At 36.7% G+C, this 17,509-nt stretch overlaps 1 protein-coding gene across 1 annotated transcript; it reads left to right on the top strand.

Annotated features, from left to right (window-relative positions):
- Positions 1-418: 418 nt before the first annotated feature.
- LOC131158351 (vacuolar protein sorting-associated protein 2 homolog 1) lies at positions 419-6,605 on the top strand. Its single transcript, XM_058113155.1, has 5 exons — positions 419-806; positions 1,517-1,647; positions 5,410-5,514; positions 5,758-6,018; positions 6,209-6,605. The coding sequence occupies exons 1-5, from the start codon at positions 770-772 to the stop codon at positions 6,344-6,346; spliced, it is 672 nt and encodes a 223-aa protein (XP_057969138.1). The 5' UTR covers positions 419-769; the 3' UTR covers positions 6,347-6,605.
- Positions 6,606-17,509: the final 10,904 nt, after the last annotated feature.

Raw genomic sequence — 17,509 nt, 5'->3', positions numbered from 1 at the left:
TATAGTGAAAATTTTAGAAATTTATGCAATAATTATTTTTTATATACTCATTATTATTTTTATTCAACATGTAATAAAAGAGGAATATACATTCCTATGATAAAATTTCAGAATATTATTTCCTTATTATAAACTTAAAATTTGTTTCACATTGCTATTTGCTTTATAATATCAGCCTACTTTTTGTATGACTAAATATAAGGAACTTATTATAATTAATTTATTTGAAAGAATAAACATTTTACTGAATATTCAAGTTTATTTCTTTTAGTAAATTTTGTTTTTCATAAAAAACCAATCCCTTTTCATTAATTGTTTAGTAAAAAGTTTCTTTCTTCCAAACAAAGCCTTAGAAAGAGAAGTCTGCCGTTAGATGGATGGGAGGATTTAAACGCGTAAGCCCGTTTCATGAAACTCTCAATTGGGCCTCCCATTAGGCTCATAGTAAATTTGATTCTTCTGACGGCCTTATTATTATCAACTCCAGTCAGGTTTCTTAGGTGGGGTCCTTGTTGACGTGGCGGAAATCTACCGGTGCACGCGGTGGAGACTGGATGTATGTTCCCTTTTCACACGAGATAGTTTCCCCAAACGCGTATCCAGGTCGGACGCCATTGAACTGAAGCTTCCACCAAGCAACCTCTGGGAATGAAAAACCTCTTCTTCTGCACGCACCGAAGGGAGCGGTAGAGAGAGAAAGAGCATCTGATCAGATCTTCGATCAGAGACCAGAGAAAAAATTCATTGATTTTTCGATTGACTTAGCGACATGAGTTTTCTCTTCGGCAAGAAGAAGACTCCCGCAGGTTCACCTTTCGGTTTAATTTTCTGTTTTCCCATTCAATTTTTTCATCTGATTTAGTATGTTTTTTCCAGTTAATTATTGTTGTGGCTGTGTTTGGAATGATTATCCTTTATCGCTGCACAAAAAGGGGCTCCAAAATTTTTGATTCTGTGATTTGTGTTCGCGAGACTCTTCAATTATGTGTTATGATGCTTCTTGGTTAGGGTTGCATTTGTGCGTCAGTTTTGGTGATCGAATAAAGTACAAGTGAAAAGACTCAAAATTTGATCTGCTGGGTGAAAATTATATCAGTGAAAACATGGTTTGTGAGGCTTTTATTTCTGCAATTTGTGCAATTAAGAAGAGCAGCATGTAGGCGGCTTAAAACTGCTTCCTTAGGTTGTAATAAAAAATAGTTTGTTTTGTTGAAGAATATAATCATTTTATACGCGCTGTGTTAGTAAGAAAATAGTATTGCTTTACTACTTAATTGTATAAGTGAAACTGGCCATTCAATAGTCAAATTCATTGCTTTACTAATATAGGGTTTTTCATGACAACCCAGATACATGAACATTCAAAAGCATTGCGAAGCCTACGTGGATTAGATTTAGGTTATAGGGCATTGTAGCTTGTTATGCTGTTTCATGATGCATCTACAAACCACAATTATGATTACTTACATCCTGTGAAGGCTATCTCTTATATTTATATATTGTCTGTGATTTTCAGAACTTCTGCGGGAGAACAAGAGGATGCTGGACAAATCTATTAGAGAAATAGAAAGGGAGAGACAAGGTCTGCAAACACAAGAGAAAAAACTTATTGTAGAGATTAAGAAAAGTGCTAAGCAAGGACAGATGGTATGTTATTCTAGCTGTATTACTTGCCCATTTTCTGTTTTAGATTAAGTATAGTTCAAATAGTGTGTATCTCCACTCCTGGTCCACATTTCAAAGTTACTTTGAACACCACATCCCCACCCATGAAAGACAGACGCCTTACCACCCAACCAAGATGGGAAAAAAGGCAAATGGCTCATCCATGTTTCGGATTATCTATGTACAAGAGTTATTTACATATCTAATACCATTTCTCCATCTCAGAACTTCTAATAAATTTTTATATGATATAGAAATATTATGAAAATAACATATTTTTAAATTCTGCAACATATCATAAATATTTCTACCTAATATTTCATCAGAAAAAATCTTAATCTTGTCTTTCCATGGAATAAAATAAATTTGGTACCGCAGCTTAGTAAGGAAGGATACAGGATTATTGTCTTTGACACTTTATTCTTGTACGCTCATGTTTTATATTCTAAGTTGCAGCCAGGGAAACTACCTGGCACTAAACTTCGGACATGTACTTATTGGACTGCTGACTGATTTAATATTTATTGCTTTGGAAAAGTAGTTTCCCATTCTACGGTTATGTTTGGCCTAGCTTTTTAAATTCTCAAAAATATCCTTGCAACTGCACTTCTTCTTTACTTGAAAGAAAAAATAAAAATAAAAGGATACAATAGTAAAAATGCAGTTATTTTTTTAAACTAAAAATATAAGGAGTTTGGGAACCCTAGAGCACGCAGATAGTGCATGCCATGGCTAGTATAAAAGTAATGAAAGTTGTTTCCTCATACCATGGATTGGATTGGGCTCTTGTTTGTCTATCCAAGTCCTCTTGACCATCCTGTCCTCTGTCTTGCGTTTTAGCTCATAACTCGATCCTTTTATAGCTATCAACTTATCATCATTCCTTATTGATAAACTTGTCAGAACAAGTCAGCTCACATTTTGTGTTTTGGTGCATCTTTGTGATTATTTTTAATTTTAATTCTGAATTTTGTAAATTTTTTTTTTTCGACAGTCATTGAAAGCACACATAATTACTGAATCTGAATATTTCTCATTACTCAGCTCATTCCCATATTTATATCTGAATTTTCCACTGATGCCTTACTCTAGTTTGATTCAGACACATCATACAAATTCAAATTTGGGTTTAATTTTCAACAAATAATGATTGAAAAGAAAACCAAATAATGAAAGAAAAAAGGACAGTGCAAAATTCCCCATCTTACTGGTTTTCATGAGGGTTGATTGAATTAAATTTGATGACCTTAGATGATTTTGGAAGTACAAAAATTCAGCTTCTATTGTTTGCATCTTGCTTGAATTTCCTTAATTAGACAGTGATAGGAATTAGGCTTTCACCTATGCTTCTATTGCTGTGATTTGCTAATTTTAAAGCCACAGACTGCATTTAGTTGTGTGTTTCTATTTCATGGAAAATTATCTCTCTCGACTGGAACATGATGCTGTGTCCTAAATAAGTGTAATTTATTTTCATTATCAAGCCCACAAAGAACTAGCCCTACTGGAAAAGTAAAAATTTTAGACTTCTTTGGTTTATGGATATAGTTTTCTGGATCTGAGAACAATGGTACAAAGATTGCAGAAAGTACAAAGCTATTTTTGAGATTGCATCTTCAAAACAGCCCCCCTTTTTAGAATTCTGTAAAAATGATGCTCTTTTGTGAATCTGATATAATCCAATGTTCCCAACCCTTTTTTTATCACGCAGATGATCCATGACTATCCACCACTGCCAACCTCCATGCACTGCCCGCCACCCACTTTTGCCCACACCACTGGCTGCCGCTGCCGCCTCTCACCACCACCCACTGCCACCAACCACGACCCACTACCTCCCACCACCTCTTCTCACCACTATCACTCGCTGCTGCCAAGCACCACAAACTACTTCTCCCAATGGCCACACCCACCAGCGACTGCCATGCCCATTGCTGTTGGCGACCACCACCCACCCCCACTAACAGCCATCGTCAAATTCGAACATTGGCCACTCAAATAGGAACACAAGAAGAAAAAGTTGTCACACATTCTCTGGCTTCATTTAGAAAACTAAACTCAAATTTAATTATCCAAGTGCAGTTTTGAATACAAAATATGTACAAAAATAGAAGTTTCTGTTTTTTCTTTTAATAATTTGGATGCAAGCTTTTGGATCCTTAACCAAAGGGGGTCTTGATGTTTTGTAGTGAGCATCATGCTAGTGGTTGATATTTTTTCCTTAAAAAATGAACTTCAAAATGGGAGATTTTTTTTTTTTTAACAGAACCTCAATTTTATTGATAGTCTTTGCTTATGGCAGAGAAATACCGTGGTAACAAGCAGGACACATGAGATTTACATAGAAACTATAAAAACCATTTCAGGCATTAAAACCAATAAAAAAACCATACAATAATCCAAATAATCCAATCTAAACATGCCTATATGGAATCAAAACCAAACAAATCAAACATAAACAAAAACCAAAGGAAAACGAGAGGAAAACCAAATGATGACAATTTAAGATGAAGACTTGGAATACTCAACTTATCCATACGAATGAGACCTCTCATTTTACCTGCAAAATATCTCCTTTTGTTGCCTCTCTCAGCCTAGATGAGTCAAGAAATCCGCCACGTGATTACCTTCTCTAAATTGGTGCACACGTTCACCAACTTGAAAACGGGAGATGCACACACGTTCACATGGGGTAATTATGGTTACAATTCTTAGAATGTATGTTTTAAGATGTTAGGCCTTTAAATTTTATTTAAAGACATCTTGAAGGCCTACCTTCTCTATTCATAATGATGCTTCTGGGCCAAAAAATTAATCGTTTCGGTTTAGAAAACTTCTAGAAAGGATTTTGAATATGAATAAATTGACCCCACACATATTTAAGAGGATAGGCTGGATTCTCACAGAGTGAGTTGAGAGACGCCGGTGGCTGGTGATTAGGGATCTTTTGAAACCACTTATAAAGAAGTACTTTTCTGGAAAATTACTAATTTGAAAAAAAAAAAAAATTTTGGAAAAGTACTTTTTGAAATAAGTACTCTTAACAGTAAACCAAACGTATTTATTGACAAATGTACTTAATTTAAGTTCTTTTCATAATAAGTATTTATTTTTTAAGACGTTCCCAACAGGGGCTAAGCCTTTAGAGGCATCTAGCTTCTGCATTTCCTAATCCTATTGAAATGAGATATTAGCTGTCCACTCCTCATTCAAAATGTTCTTTAGTTTTTTCTGAATGGAATTATTCATTCCCTATTTCATATTGTATGAATTTTATTGGAAGTGACCAGTTTAGGCGAACATGCTGAGGTTTGGGCTGCATCAAACTCCCCTCTCCTTTGACCCTTCTTTCTTTACTTCTGGACTCTGCTAGTGGGGAACAATTATCTAGAACATAGCTGGCAGACATATTTGGCAACTATCATTGAACACTAGTTACTTGCTGAACTATTGAATATTGTCAAACCAAGCCATAAGGGCTTAGCAAGGGAAATCTTTGAATAATATGGGCAAAATGGTTATATGTCAGGAGTTAGCAAAACAATCTCTGCATAACAAGTGCGTTTGAAAAAATCAAAATAGCATGCTCTACTGTTTATATAATAATTACTAGGTTTGGAATGCTTCGAAGCTAGTGTTTATCACATTCATTTATGCATGAAGTATTTATTGGACAAAGTGGGACCAGTTCCTGCAGCAAACAGGTCCTAACATTATGTCTGATTTGGTGTACTTATGTTTCAGGGAGCTGTGAAAGTGATGGCAAAGGATCTTATCAGAACACGTCATCAGATTGAAAAGTTCTATAAGCTTAAATCACAACTCCAGGGTGTAGCACTCAGAATTCAGGTATATTTTGCTTAATTCTATTCAAATTATTTTGTTTTGCACAAGTCATGTTGCGTCTTTCTCAGAAGGGCTGTCTGGCTTCAGAGTAGAAGTAACCATGGACTCTGGTATATTGCAAGTTTAATTCTGATTCAACTACATGTTCCTTCTTGCTTTTGGGCCATAATGTTTTAGACTTAATTTGTTAAAACTTCTATTGGTTATCTCATTGTGTAAGCTGGAAATGTTTCAAAAAATTATCAGACTTTGAAATCAACACAAGCAATGGGGGAGGCAATGAAAGGGGTCACTAAAGCGATGGGTCAGATGAATAGGCAGATGAACTTGCCATCGTTGCAGAAGATAATGCAAGAATTTGAAAGACAAAATGAGAAGATGGAAATGACGACTGAAATGATGGGGGATGCCATTGATGATGCCTTAGAAGGGGATGAGGAAGAGGAAGAAACAGAAGAACTAGTGAGCCAGGTTCTCGACGAGATCGGCATCAACATTAATTCAGAGGTACTTCCATCAGTTACCTTGTGTGAACATACATTTTAAGCCTTGGATTTGGAACTCCATCCTCCCGAACTTAGCATAATCATTTTAAGTTTTTACACACTGCGGATTTTGTGTTAATAATTTTGTGTAGAAACAACCTAATTATTCGAGCAACAACAGATATTTATTTGATATTTGATCCAACATGCAGCTTTTGAATGCACCCTCGGCCTCTGTTGCTGCACCAGCGGCGAAAAACAAGGTTGCACAAGCTGAAGCAACAGGAAGTGAAGATGCTGGGATTGACAGCGACCTACAGGCAAGATTGGACAATTTAAGAAAAATGTAGTTTTGGTTCTTGTAAAAGTTATTACAATGATAGTACATAATAGCTCTAATGTAAAAAGGCAAAAGTTTATTATACCAGTGTGAAGTATTCATAATTTTGCCTGCTAATATTCCCTCAAGGATTTGGGGGGCAGTGAAGATTTCATTGAAATTATGTTTCATGTTGCTCATTTTATTTTTATTTTTGTTTGTATATGTTTTGATTTGATTATAAATTTTGTATGGACACGGTCTATCATAGGGAATTTTTTCATGGAGAATTGCCGGCGCGCTGCCCCTCCCCCTTGCATCATTTATTTATTTATTTATTTTTAAAACGGTGATGTCCAAAACCTTTTTTAACACTCGATTAATTCATTGGGGTAATGGGCTTGCCCCCTTATCATTCTTCACTTAAATATTAAGGTATTATCTCAAATAAAAAGCTGTAGCTCTCAAGACTAGAACCTGGGGCAAGTTTTGATAAAGCATGGTAGTATTCGAAGTGGGATGGATTTGGGGCTGGAAAATACATTTTATACTTATTGCTCTAAGCCCCCCTAGAGTCACAAAATTCATTTTAACTATTACCTTGAATTCGTTTGGAAACTACCAACAACTTGAATCCATTTACACAACCTTTTTTAAAGGGGGAGAGAGTTGGGGGGAGTAAGGAAGTTCTTGAGGGATTTGAGACTTGTATATGAACCAGGAGTGTATTTTAATTGAGTCCATAAAATACAAAATTCGAACTTGATTTGATGATTCAAAATTGGGTTCAAAAGTTGACTCGAACTCGATCAACTCTATATTACTTGAACTTGACTCATTGAATATTTTATAAAGCTCGAGCTTGATTCGACTTTTATTCAATTGACTTGAGCTAAAATTGAGTTTCAGCCAACATTTATAATATAAATCAATGCTCAATTGAATTATCATATGTTGGATTGCTATTTTTTCTCGAACTTAATAATGAATTAGCAAAATACTTTTTAAACATAATAAAATGTCTGATCATGGTAATCTCAATTTGCCAAGTGCAAAGAAAGTAAGACAATTAAAGTTTGGTTGCAAATTGTAGCTAAAATGTAATACCCAAATTAGCAAGCACTTAATGTACAAATAGTTTAATACAATTAATTAAACAGAAAAATGTTATCAAATATGCTACTTCAATTCCTATTGATATTCATCATTCTCCTCTATAGTCTAGGTTTTTTTTTGGTTTTTTTTTTTTTCCCCTCATACCAAAGCAATAACTTGAAATAAAATAAAACAAATAATATAACTATGATTTAGACATTTAACTCGGGAATAAGTATAAAAGTAATAGTTAACTTAGAAAATAAAAAATAAAAGAAGTGAAGTCACAATTATATTATTACCAGTGAAATAAAAATGATTAAGTTTTAAAATTCTAAACATTCTAAAATCATTAATGTTTTGTGATTTTCAAAATAATAGAAAAAAAAAAAAAGAATTTGTATACAATTGATTACATCAATTACAAGTAACACTAAGGAACAAACAAAAGATCTCTTTAGGTTGTTGCTCTTTGTTGACCTATAAATATATAAAATAAATAAATAGAAGATTAGTATCTGATGAACACATTTAACAATAAAAATAAAAGTTCCTAATCTTACTTTTTTTTTTCTTCACTCCATGGAAGTTGCGAAAATCTCCTACATAAAGTAACATTTGCACCTGGGCTTAAGGAAAACCTGAAATAGTCCATAAAGGTTAGGACAACTGGAGCAAATTTTAAATTTTTTGTACGAAAATCAAGAAAATTGCTTAACCCATTTTAGATTTTTTCGCTCCTTTTTGACCAATTTTAATTGTCTCAGGTGATTCCGAATAGTTCAAAAGGGTTATGAGTGATCCGAACAGAGTTTTTAGCGTGAAAATTGAGAAATTTGCCTTTTCAGGTTTTCAGTTTTTATTTTTAAAATTTTATTTTTTCTGGGCTTTGTTAGTATTTTCCCTATACTTTTGAATTTTTTATTTTATTTTGTTTCATTTGATTTGATTCGACTTATTTAATTAAAGAAAAAAGATAGAGAAAAAAAAAGAAAAAAAATAAAAATAAAAGAATTTTAAAAAGGAGGGGTCTTTGCGCATGGCTACACATGCTTGCGTGTGGTGGACCATGCGCACAAGTGCGAGCACGCACCTAAGTCTGAAACAACACTATTTTTTGTATTGAGTTAATTAAAAGGGTGCATGTGCCTACAACTTTTTAATTCAAACAATGTCATTTTAAAAAAATAAAATAAAAGTATATGTAAATATAGGAAATTTTCGAAACTATGTCGTTTTGGCCTCGAGGCTATCTTCAACCTCCTAAGTCCGTTTTTGGCCAGAATTTGACCCAATTTTCCCCATTTTTTCTAGTGAAAAATCTTTTAAATTGTTTTTTAAACTTCCCAACCTCCCACCCCATTATTTTAACTCTCCCACTAACCTTCACCCTCCCAAAAATCCCTAACAACCTTTTAAAAAAAATTAAAAGGAATTTTTTTTTCTCTCACTTCCTCCACTTTCTCCCCTCATTTCTCTCCCACTCTCCTCCACTTCCTTTGCACTATAAAATCCCCTAGGGGATGGGGGGGGGGGGGTGTTTGTTACGGTCCAACTATTTTCACACCGTTGTGAAAGGGCCATGCAACGTTAGTTAAAGCACTTTGTTTAACTAGTCAGCCTATCGTTTACCAACATTCATCCACGAAATACTTTCATTAGCATTCAATCAAATGACAGCGGAAATAGTAAGCAATCATGAAAGCAGTGACAACCAAGCAGTAAACATTGAATTTACACAATTCATTAGCAACACCTTCGCTGACATTGTATGTTTAGCGAGGGAGGCAAGTAGGCTAAACACGTTGACAATAGCTAGTGAGTTTTACAATGACTAATGAACACTCACCCTCCCCTAAAGAGGTTTTTATGTAATTATCATCCTGACACTAGGAAACATCAAAGTGACTGAGGAGTCATACTGCCTTATTTGGCATACAAAGACACTGCTAGTGGAAAATAATCCTACACTAGTATTTACATGATGGAAACCCATCCCAAGTACACGAAACAAGTGGTCACAGGCAAGCATAATGCCCTGAACAAGCTTAGCTCATGACACTCCCCCATTTATGCGGTCGACGTCCTCGTAGACTTTTATGCTAGGCACACTTCAACTTTATCCATGAACGGTTGCATATCTTTTACTGAAATCCAGCTGATTTCTTTGTCATCAAGGCATTTTCACTTCACTAGGAACTTCTGCCGCTTCTTCCTTGAGGATATGAACTTTTTGGCTGCAAGGATCTTTTCAACTTCATGTCTATCAGGTGACACTGTCTTCAACTCTGCTCTGTTTGATTGACTTCTGCTCAGATCATCGGTGTAGGCGTTGAACAGCTTAAGGCAGCCGACATGAAACACATGATGCCCTTTCGTTTGGTTGAAGTGTTGCAGTCTTCTTCTCCCCTGATCTGCCAACTTCTTCATATGCTTAAAAGCTTTTTCCAGATAGACTCGGGCAAACTCTGCATTCAGTCTCCACTTTTTGGTGAAGATGTACGCCATGGGACTCTTTCCTCTGTATGGCTCACCCACCGTGTGAGGTAACAGCGGCTGCTGGCTTGTAACAATCTCAAAAGGGCTCTTGTTGGTTGTCGAGCTCCTTTGGGCATTGACCATAGAACGGAGCCACATCAAGTAGTTGAACACCATTCTTCTGGTTGTCGTTGACAAAATGGCACAAGTACTCTTCCAGTAGCTCTCTGAATCTCTTCATCCTTTTGTCTATCTATCGGTGAGAACTCGAAGAGATGTAGAGATGTGACCTAAATATCCTAAAAAATTCTGTCAAGAAGTTGCCAGTGAACATTAAGTCTTCGTCACAAACAATAACTTGGGGAACACCCCAATGTCTCACAACAGTCCCAAGGAACAATTGTGTTATCTCTTTTGCCGAACTGTACTTTGGTGCCTCTATGAATGTACCAAACTTCCTTCGCTCCCCTTTGTCTTGTTGGCAAATGAGACAAGTTCGGGTATAATCAACCACATCATCACATTGTTGGCAAATGAGACAAGTTCGGGTATAATCAACCACATCATCACATATGTGCGGCCAATAATACTGTAATGTCAGGAAGCCACCAAATGGGGCCCGAGTTGTTATGTGTTTTATTCACCTAAGAAACGACTTGCCTATTTTACTATATACATATATACATATTTATTTATATTTTTTTCAACATAGCAACATTCATAATAACTCTGGTATCCTACTAAACTGATATAGCCATGATCAACCCCGATCCATGGGTACCAGGAATATACTTGTCATACAACTCTGATACCTAAGCAGCAGAAAACATAAATTACATACATGCCTTACAACATCGGACACAATACCAGAGTTCTACTATAATTGTCATATATATATACAAACATCCAAAAAGGGACCAAAAAGTACCCTATGGTCATAACTCAAAAACTAATCTAACCCTAGCTCGACTACTTACCCTACTGATAGGGTAGTTCGGTCAACCTCTACTACTGCGGAGCTCTATCAGCCCCTATTTAGATTTCCTGAAATGTTTGTAATGCTGGGGTGAGACACCTCTTAGTAAGGGAGATAAACTAATATCAGTGTGTGACAACATGAGTATTATCGTGCTTAAACATGAACTGTACATATATATATATATATATATATATATATATATATATGATAAAACTGACTATATAAATCCTGAGTAAAACATGATTCATTATATCATAATAAATAACGTACTAAATTTTGTAATCATGAAAACATCTCCTATAACTGTACAATACTGAAATATACCCAAGATGGATAGCTAACTGATGTCATGTATTACTCTCATATGACTAGGTTGTGTGGCCTGTAGGCGGGACCTAGCAATGGCTGGCCGACCACGCTAAGTCAAACATAAGTCTGTAAGTACGATGGGCTTGACCTACCTGGTCCGAACTGCAAGGGGGACACCTGCACTACACTGAAGCCATATCGACTGTCATCTCCCACACTCTATTTGAGATGTGTGGTAGCACTAACATGAACTTATACTTGAACTTGATAGCTACGGTATCGTGCTCTGAAATCTAAATTAAGCCATCCGAATTCTGATAACATATAATACATTTCATATTACTGATACATAGTTGTTTCATATTTTAAAGTAATATCTGACACGATAATATTTTCCTGATTCTTGACATAACATGCATAATTACGACATCTGCGCCGACTATAAATCATGGCATCTACGCCAGCTATAAATCACGACATCTGCGCCGGCTATATCATAACATACTGAACATGAAATTTCTGCACTGTTTAACATAATATTCTCAACCATATTTCCTGTACTGTTTTTATGGTTTTTCTAAAAACTGTTGTAATATTTTTATTCTAGAAAAATCATATTTTTCTGATATAACATAATTTTCATGGAAATTTATACTCATGCCACACAAATGTGAGTAATATTCTAAACATAAAATCTGATCCAAAAGCATATTTTCTAATAAAATGTATTAAATCTATTTTCCTGTTCAATAGTAGTATTCTCAAATACTATACTATAACATACGTAATTTTTGAAAATAAATGTTGTATATTAATAAATTATTTCATGAAAAATGTTAACTTAATTTATCTCCTTACTTGACTTACTAAGAAGCCCACAAATCTAACCAAACCTACTCCTGTATGTTCCCAACTCAACACCCTGAAATTTACATTTCCCCAACAAATCAACAAACACCAGTATAATACCTTCCAACACATTCTCCTCAATCCAGAAATACACAATAACTTATAAAACTTAAAATAACCAACTTACCCAGATTTTGGGATGGTGCCCAAATATTTTAAATCAAAATTCTGATCCAGCAGTATTGTAGAGAATCTTCCCAGGAGTAACGTGACAGCTTCCGATCATCAAACTACCGAGAAACGAAGCCGAAAATCTAGAGAGAAGTTAGAGAGAGTTGGTTCTAGAGAGAGAGAGAGAGATTACATGCAAAAATTCTCGTTGAATCCCGAGTTTGGCATATTTATAGTGTTGCCTCATCGACGGGACACGTGGCCTCGTCGACTAACCCAAAAAGAAGGTTTGTCGATGATATCAGAACCTTCATCGATGAACTTCAGGCTCTAAAATCAGCCCTCTCGGTATCTTTTATCGACGAGACATGTGTCCACGTCAACGTGCCCAAGAAGGTTGTTCATTGACGATCGCTCTGTGTTCGTCGACGAGACCCTACTGAGTTCCCCTCTAGCATTTCCTTTTTCTCTCCTTCCTTTTATTATTAAATGCTATAATTCTATGGGTCTCTACATTCTCCCCTCCTTATAAAAATTTCGTCCTCAAAATTTGCTATCCATACTATACACCATCCTCTGAGAAAAAATTGACTATTTATTTTATTACTTACCCTCACTTATGGCGGAGGAATATTGTGGATACATATATGGTTCTAGGAGATTACAATAACTGAACAAAATTCTCTCATAACCAACCAAAATAGAAATTAATACATGTATCGATTAACCTGCAAAAAAAACGTTACTTAGTTACCCGATTTTTCTTGATTACTACTGGTCCCCACTGAAAAGGTGCGAGTATTTTCGTCATATTTGCTCCTCGCGCTCCCATGAAGCTTCTTCCACTGCGTGATTCCTCCAAAGGACTTTTACTAATGGAATGTTCTTACTACGCAATTCCTGTTCTTTCCTATCCAAAATCTGCACTGGTGTTTCCTCATATGCCAAAGTATTACTGAGTTCTATCCCTGCATACCTGATTACATGGGAGGGATCTAGGACGTATTTCCTTAACATGGAAGCATAAAATACGTCATGTATTCTGGATTAAGCTGGTGGTAAAGCTAGCCGATAGGCAAGTGACCCTACTCTCTTAAGTATCTCAAATGGGCCAATAAACCTAGGGCTCATCTTACCCTTCCTCCCAAATCTCATAGCTCCTTTCAATGGTACTATTTTCAGAAGCACATGATCTCCTATATCAAACTCCAATTTTTGGTGGTGAGTATCAGCGTGAGCTGGACTGATTCTATTTCTGATAAGTCGGACTTTATCGTATGCCTGCTGCACTAACTCTAGTCCCAAAATTCGCGTCTCACCCATCTCATCTTAGTATAATGAAGAATGACACCTCCTACCGTATAACGTCTCGTAAGGTGCCATGTCGATGCTGGTCGGATAGCTATTATTATACACAAACTCAACCAGCGACATGTACTAGGTCAACTACCCCCGAAGTGCAGCACACATGCTCGTAGCATATCCTTAAGGATCTGGATCGTCCTCTCCGTCTGCCCATCAGTTTGAGGATGAAATGTCATGCTGAATGATAACTAAGATGCCAAAGCCTCCTGCAAGCTCTTCTAGAAATATGATGTGAAACGTGGGTCTCAGTCCGATACTCTAGACACTGGCACACCATGTGATCATACTATTTCTTGAATATATAATTCTGTCAGCCTGTCCATGGAGTAATTAACTTTGATAGGGATAAAGTGATCAGTCTTTGTCAGTCTATCTATAATCACCCAAATTATGTTCTGCCCATGCAATGCCGGTGGTAAACCTATAACAAAATCCATAGAGATATGGTCCCACTTCTACTCAAAGATATGAAGTGGTTGCAACTATCCCGCTGGTCACTAGTGATCAGACTTCACCTGATGGCACGTCAAACAATACTCTATGAATATAGCTTTCTCCCTTCTCATGCCGCTCCACTAGAATGATTCCCTGAGATCCCGATACATTTTAGTGCTGCCAGGTTGCACTGTATATAGGGATTTGTGAGCCTCCTCTAGGATCGTCCTTTTGATTTCCACATCTATAGGCACGTACAACCTGGTACGGAACCTCAGAGTTCCGTCATCTGAAATACTAAATTCTTCTCCCTATCCATCCTACACTTTAGCTATCAGTTCTACTAATTCTACGTTATCCCTGTAAGCAGCTTTAATCCTCTCCTATAGAGTAGGTCATACCACCAAGTTGGCAATAAATGTCTAATGATCACTCTCTATTAGCTCCACACTGAGCCTCTCTAAGTCCATCTAGATTGGGTGCTGAATTACTGCTACTAATTGTACTGCTCCTCCTAATTTCTAGCTCAGAGCATCAGTCATCACATTCGCCTTCCCTGGGTGGTAATTGATGGTGCAGTCGTAATCCTTAATAAGTTCCAACCATATCCTTTGGCTCATATTCAATTCCTTCTGTATGAAGAAGTACTTTAAACTTTTATGGTCTAAAAATATTTCACATCTCTCTCCTTACAGATAAAGTTTCCAAATTTCAATACATAAACCACTGCAGCCAATTCTAGATCATGGGTAGGATAATTCTTTTCATATTCTTTCAATTGTCTAGAGGCATATGCTACAACTCTACACTGCTGCATCAACACATATCTGAGCCCTTTCAAAGACGCGTCACTGTAGATCACATAACCATCACCTCCTGATGGAATGGTCAATACAGGTGCAGTAACGAGTCTCTGCTTCAATTCCTGGAAACTTTACTCACAATTGTCATTCCATTCAAACCTGACATTCTTCCTGGTTAGTCGGGTCAAAGGCTCTGACAATCCTGAGAATCCCTCTACAAACCGACGGTAATATCCCGCCAATTGTAAGAAACTTCTGATTTCCTAAATGTTCTTCAGCCTGACCCAATTCACCACTGCCTTTATTTTACTGGGATCTACTGAAATTCCATCCCTTGATATAACATGTCTTAAAAACGCAATTTTCTCTAACCAGAATTCACATTTTCTAAACTTGGCATACAATTGCTTTTCTCTAAGCATCTGAAGTACTAGCTTTAAGTGCGTCTCATGCTCCTCAAAACTCCTTGAGTAGACTAGTATGTCATCAATGAAAACCACAAAAAATTGATCTAAATACTGATGAAAGACTTTGTTCATCAAATTCATAAATATAGCAGGAGCATTCGTCAGTCCGAATGGTATGACCAAAAATTCATAATGGTCATACTGAGTTCGGAATGCTGTCTTAGAGATGTCCTCTACCCTGACTTTTACCCGATGGTACCTAGAGCGTAGATCAATCTTTGAATAAACCTGTGTACCCTAAACCTGATTAAATAAATCATCTATATGGGGTAGAGGATACCTGTTCTTAACTGTTACTTTATTTATTTTCCTGTAATCTATGCACATTCTCACAGTCCCATCTTTCTTTATCACAAATAAAATTGGAGCTCCCCATGGTAATATACTAGGTCTAATAAACCCTTTATTTAATAAATCTTGTAGCTGATCCTTTAATTCTTCCAATTCTGTTGGAGCCATTCGGTAAGGAGCTTTAGAGATCGGTGCCATCCCTGGAAGCAAATTAATAGCAAAATCTACCTCGTTGTCAGCTCGGGTAGCTCCTCTGGAAAAATGTCAAGAAACTCCTTTACCATTGGTATATTGACAAGCTTCAATTCATTTTCTGTCACCTCCCTTACATAGGCCATAAACCCCTGACATCCGTTTAGAAGCCTAAATGGCTAACACTAACTGAGGCGGGGAATGCACCTGCGACCCCACAAATATGAATTCTTGCTTTCTTGGTGGTATGAATATCACCTCTTTCAGATGACAGTCGATACTAGCATAGTTAGCTGCCAATCAATCCATACCCAGTATTACATCGAATCCATGCATGTCTAGTACAATTAGGTTATCTGGTAATATTCTCCCCTAAATATCTACTAGATAGCCTCTGAGCACTCTACGAGACTTCACCACTAACCATGTTGGTGTAGCTACTGACAATTCAATATCTAATAATTGTGTCTCGACTCCAAAAAATTTAACATATCCCGCAGACACAAAGAAATGGGTGGCACCAGAATAAAAAAAAACAATAGCTTGATATGATGAAGCAGTAAGGGCACTTGTCACCACGTCACCCGCGGTCTCAGCATCTCTCGGCGTCAATACATAAACCCTTGCTGTGGCTATATTCCTCTAGTGGCCTTTACGGGGAGCCTGATAACCTCCCCAGTAAGGTCTGGGAGTAGGAGCGGTACCAGGTGATGTAGAGCAATCTCATACCGGTCCTCTACAACAATAACAGACTCCTTTCTTGCTCAACAATCCCCCAAGTGTCTCTTCCCACATGTTAGACAGACATGGTAGATCTGCATAGCCTGAACCTCACGAACCCTCATCTCCTACCTCTGACCCCTGCCATAATTACCTCTCCTCCACGGGCCCCGACTAGATTCCTGCTAAAAGCCTGAAGGCGTGGACCTCTTCTTCTGTCCCTACTCCTCAGCACCCATCCGCTCATTGGCCTCTGCCACAACTGCTCTATCTACCAACTTAGCAAAGTACTGTACTTTCAAATGTGAATAATACTCTAAACATAAAATCTAATCTAAAATCATATTTTCTAATAAAATGTATTAAATATATTTTCCTGTTCAACTGTAGTATTCTAAAATACTGTACTATAACATACGTAATTTTTGAAAATAAATGTTCTATATTAATAAATAATTTCATGAAAAATGCTCACTTAACTTATTCCCTTACCTGACTTACTGAGAAACCCACAAATCTAACCAAACCTACTCCTTTGTGTTCCCAACTCAACACCCTGAAATTTACATTTCGTCAACAAATCAACAAACACCAGTATAATACCTTCCACACATTCCCCTTAATATAGAAGTACCCAATAACTTAAAAAACTTAAAATAAACAACTTACTCAGATTTTGAGATGGTGCCCAATTGTTCCAAATCAAAATTCTGATCCAGCAGTATTGTAGAGAATCTTCTCAGAACTAATGTGACGACTTTCGATCGTCAAACCGGTGAGAATCGAAGCCGAAAATCCAGAGAGAAGTCAAATTGAGTTGAATTCTAGAGAGAGACAGAGAGGTTACATGCAAAAATTCTAGCTAAATCTCGAGTTTAGCATATTTATAGAGTGTTGCCTCGTCAGCGAAACATGTGGCCTCATCGATGAACCCAAAAAGGAGGTTCGCCAAAGATATTATAACCTTCATCAACGAACTTCAAACCCTAAAATTAGCCCTCTCAGTATCTTTTCATCGACGAGACACGTGTCCATGTCGA

Source organism: Malania oleifera, chromosome 6 (genome assembly GCF_029873635.1).
Source record: "Malania oleifera isolate guangnan ecotype guangnan chromosome 6, ASM2987363v1, whole genome shotgun sequence".
Lineage (NCBI taxonomy): Eukaryota > Viridiplantae > Streptophyta > Magnoliopsida > Santalales > Ximeniaceae > Malania > Malania oleifera.
The sequence above is the reverse complement of the archived record's forward strand: the minus strand, read 5'-3'. Positions and strand labels throughout refer to the sequence as shown.

Bases quoted from the DNA above. Each gene is read 5' to 3' on its own strand.
- LOC131158351 (XM_058113155.1), top strand. From the start codon at position 770: ATGAGTTTTCTCTTCGGCAAGAAGAAGACTCCCGCAG. The intron at 1,648-5,409 runs GTATGTTATTCT...CTTATGTTTCAG, and splicing joins GTGCTAAGCAAGGACAGATG to GGAGCTGTGAAAGTGATGGC. The intron at 6,019-6,208 runs GTACTTCCATCA...TCCAACATGCAG, and splicing joins GCATCAACATTAATTCAGAG to CTTTTGAATGCACCCTCGGC.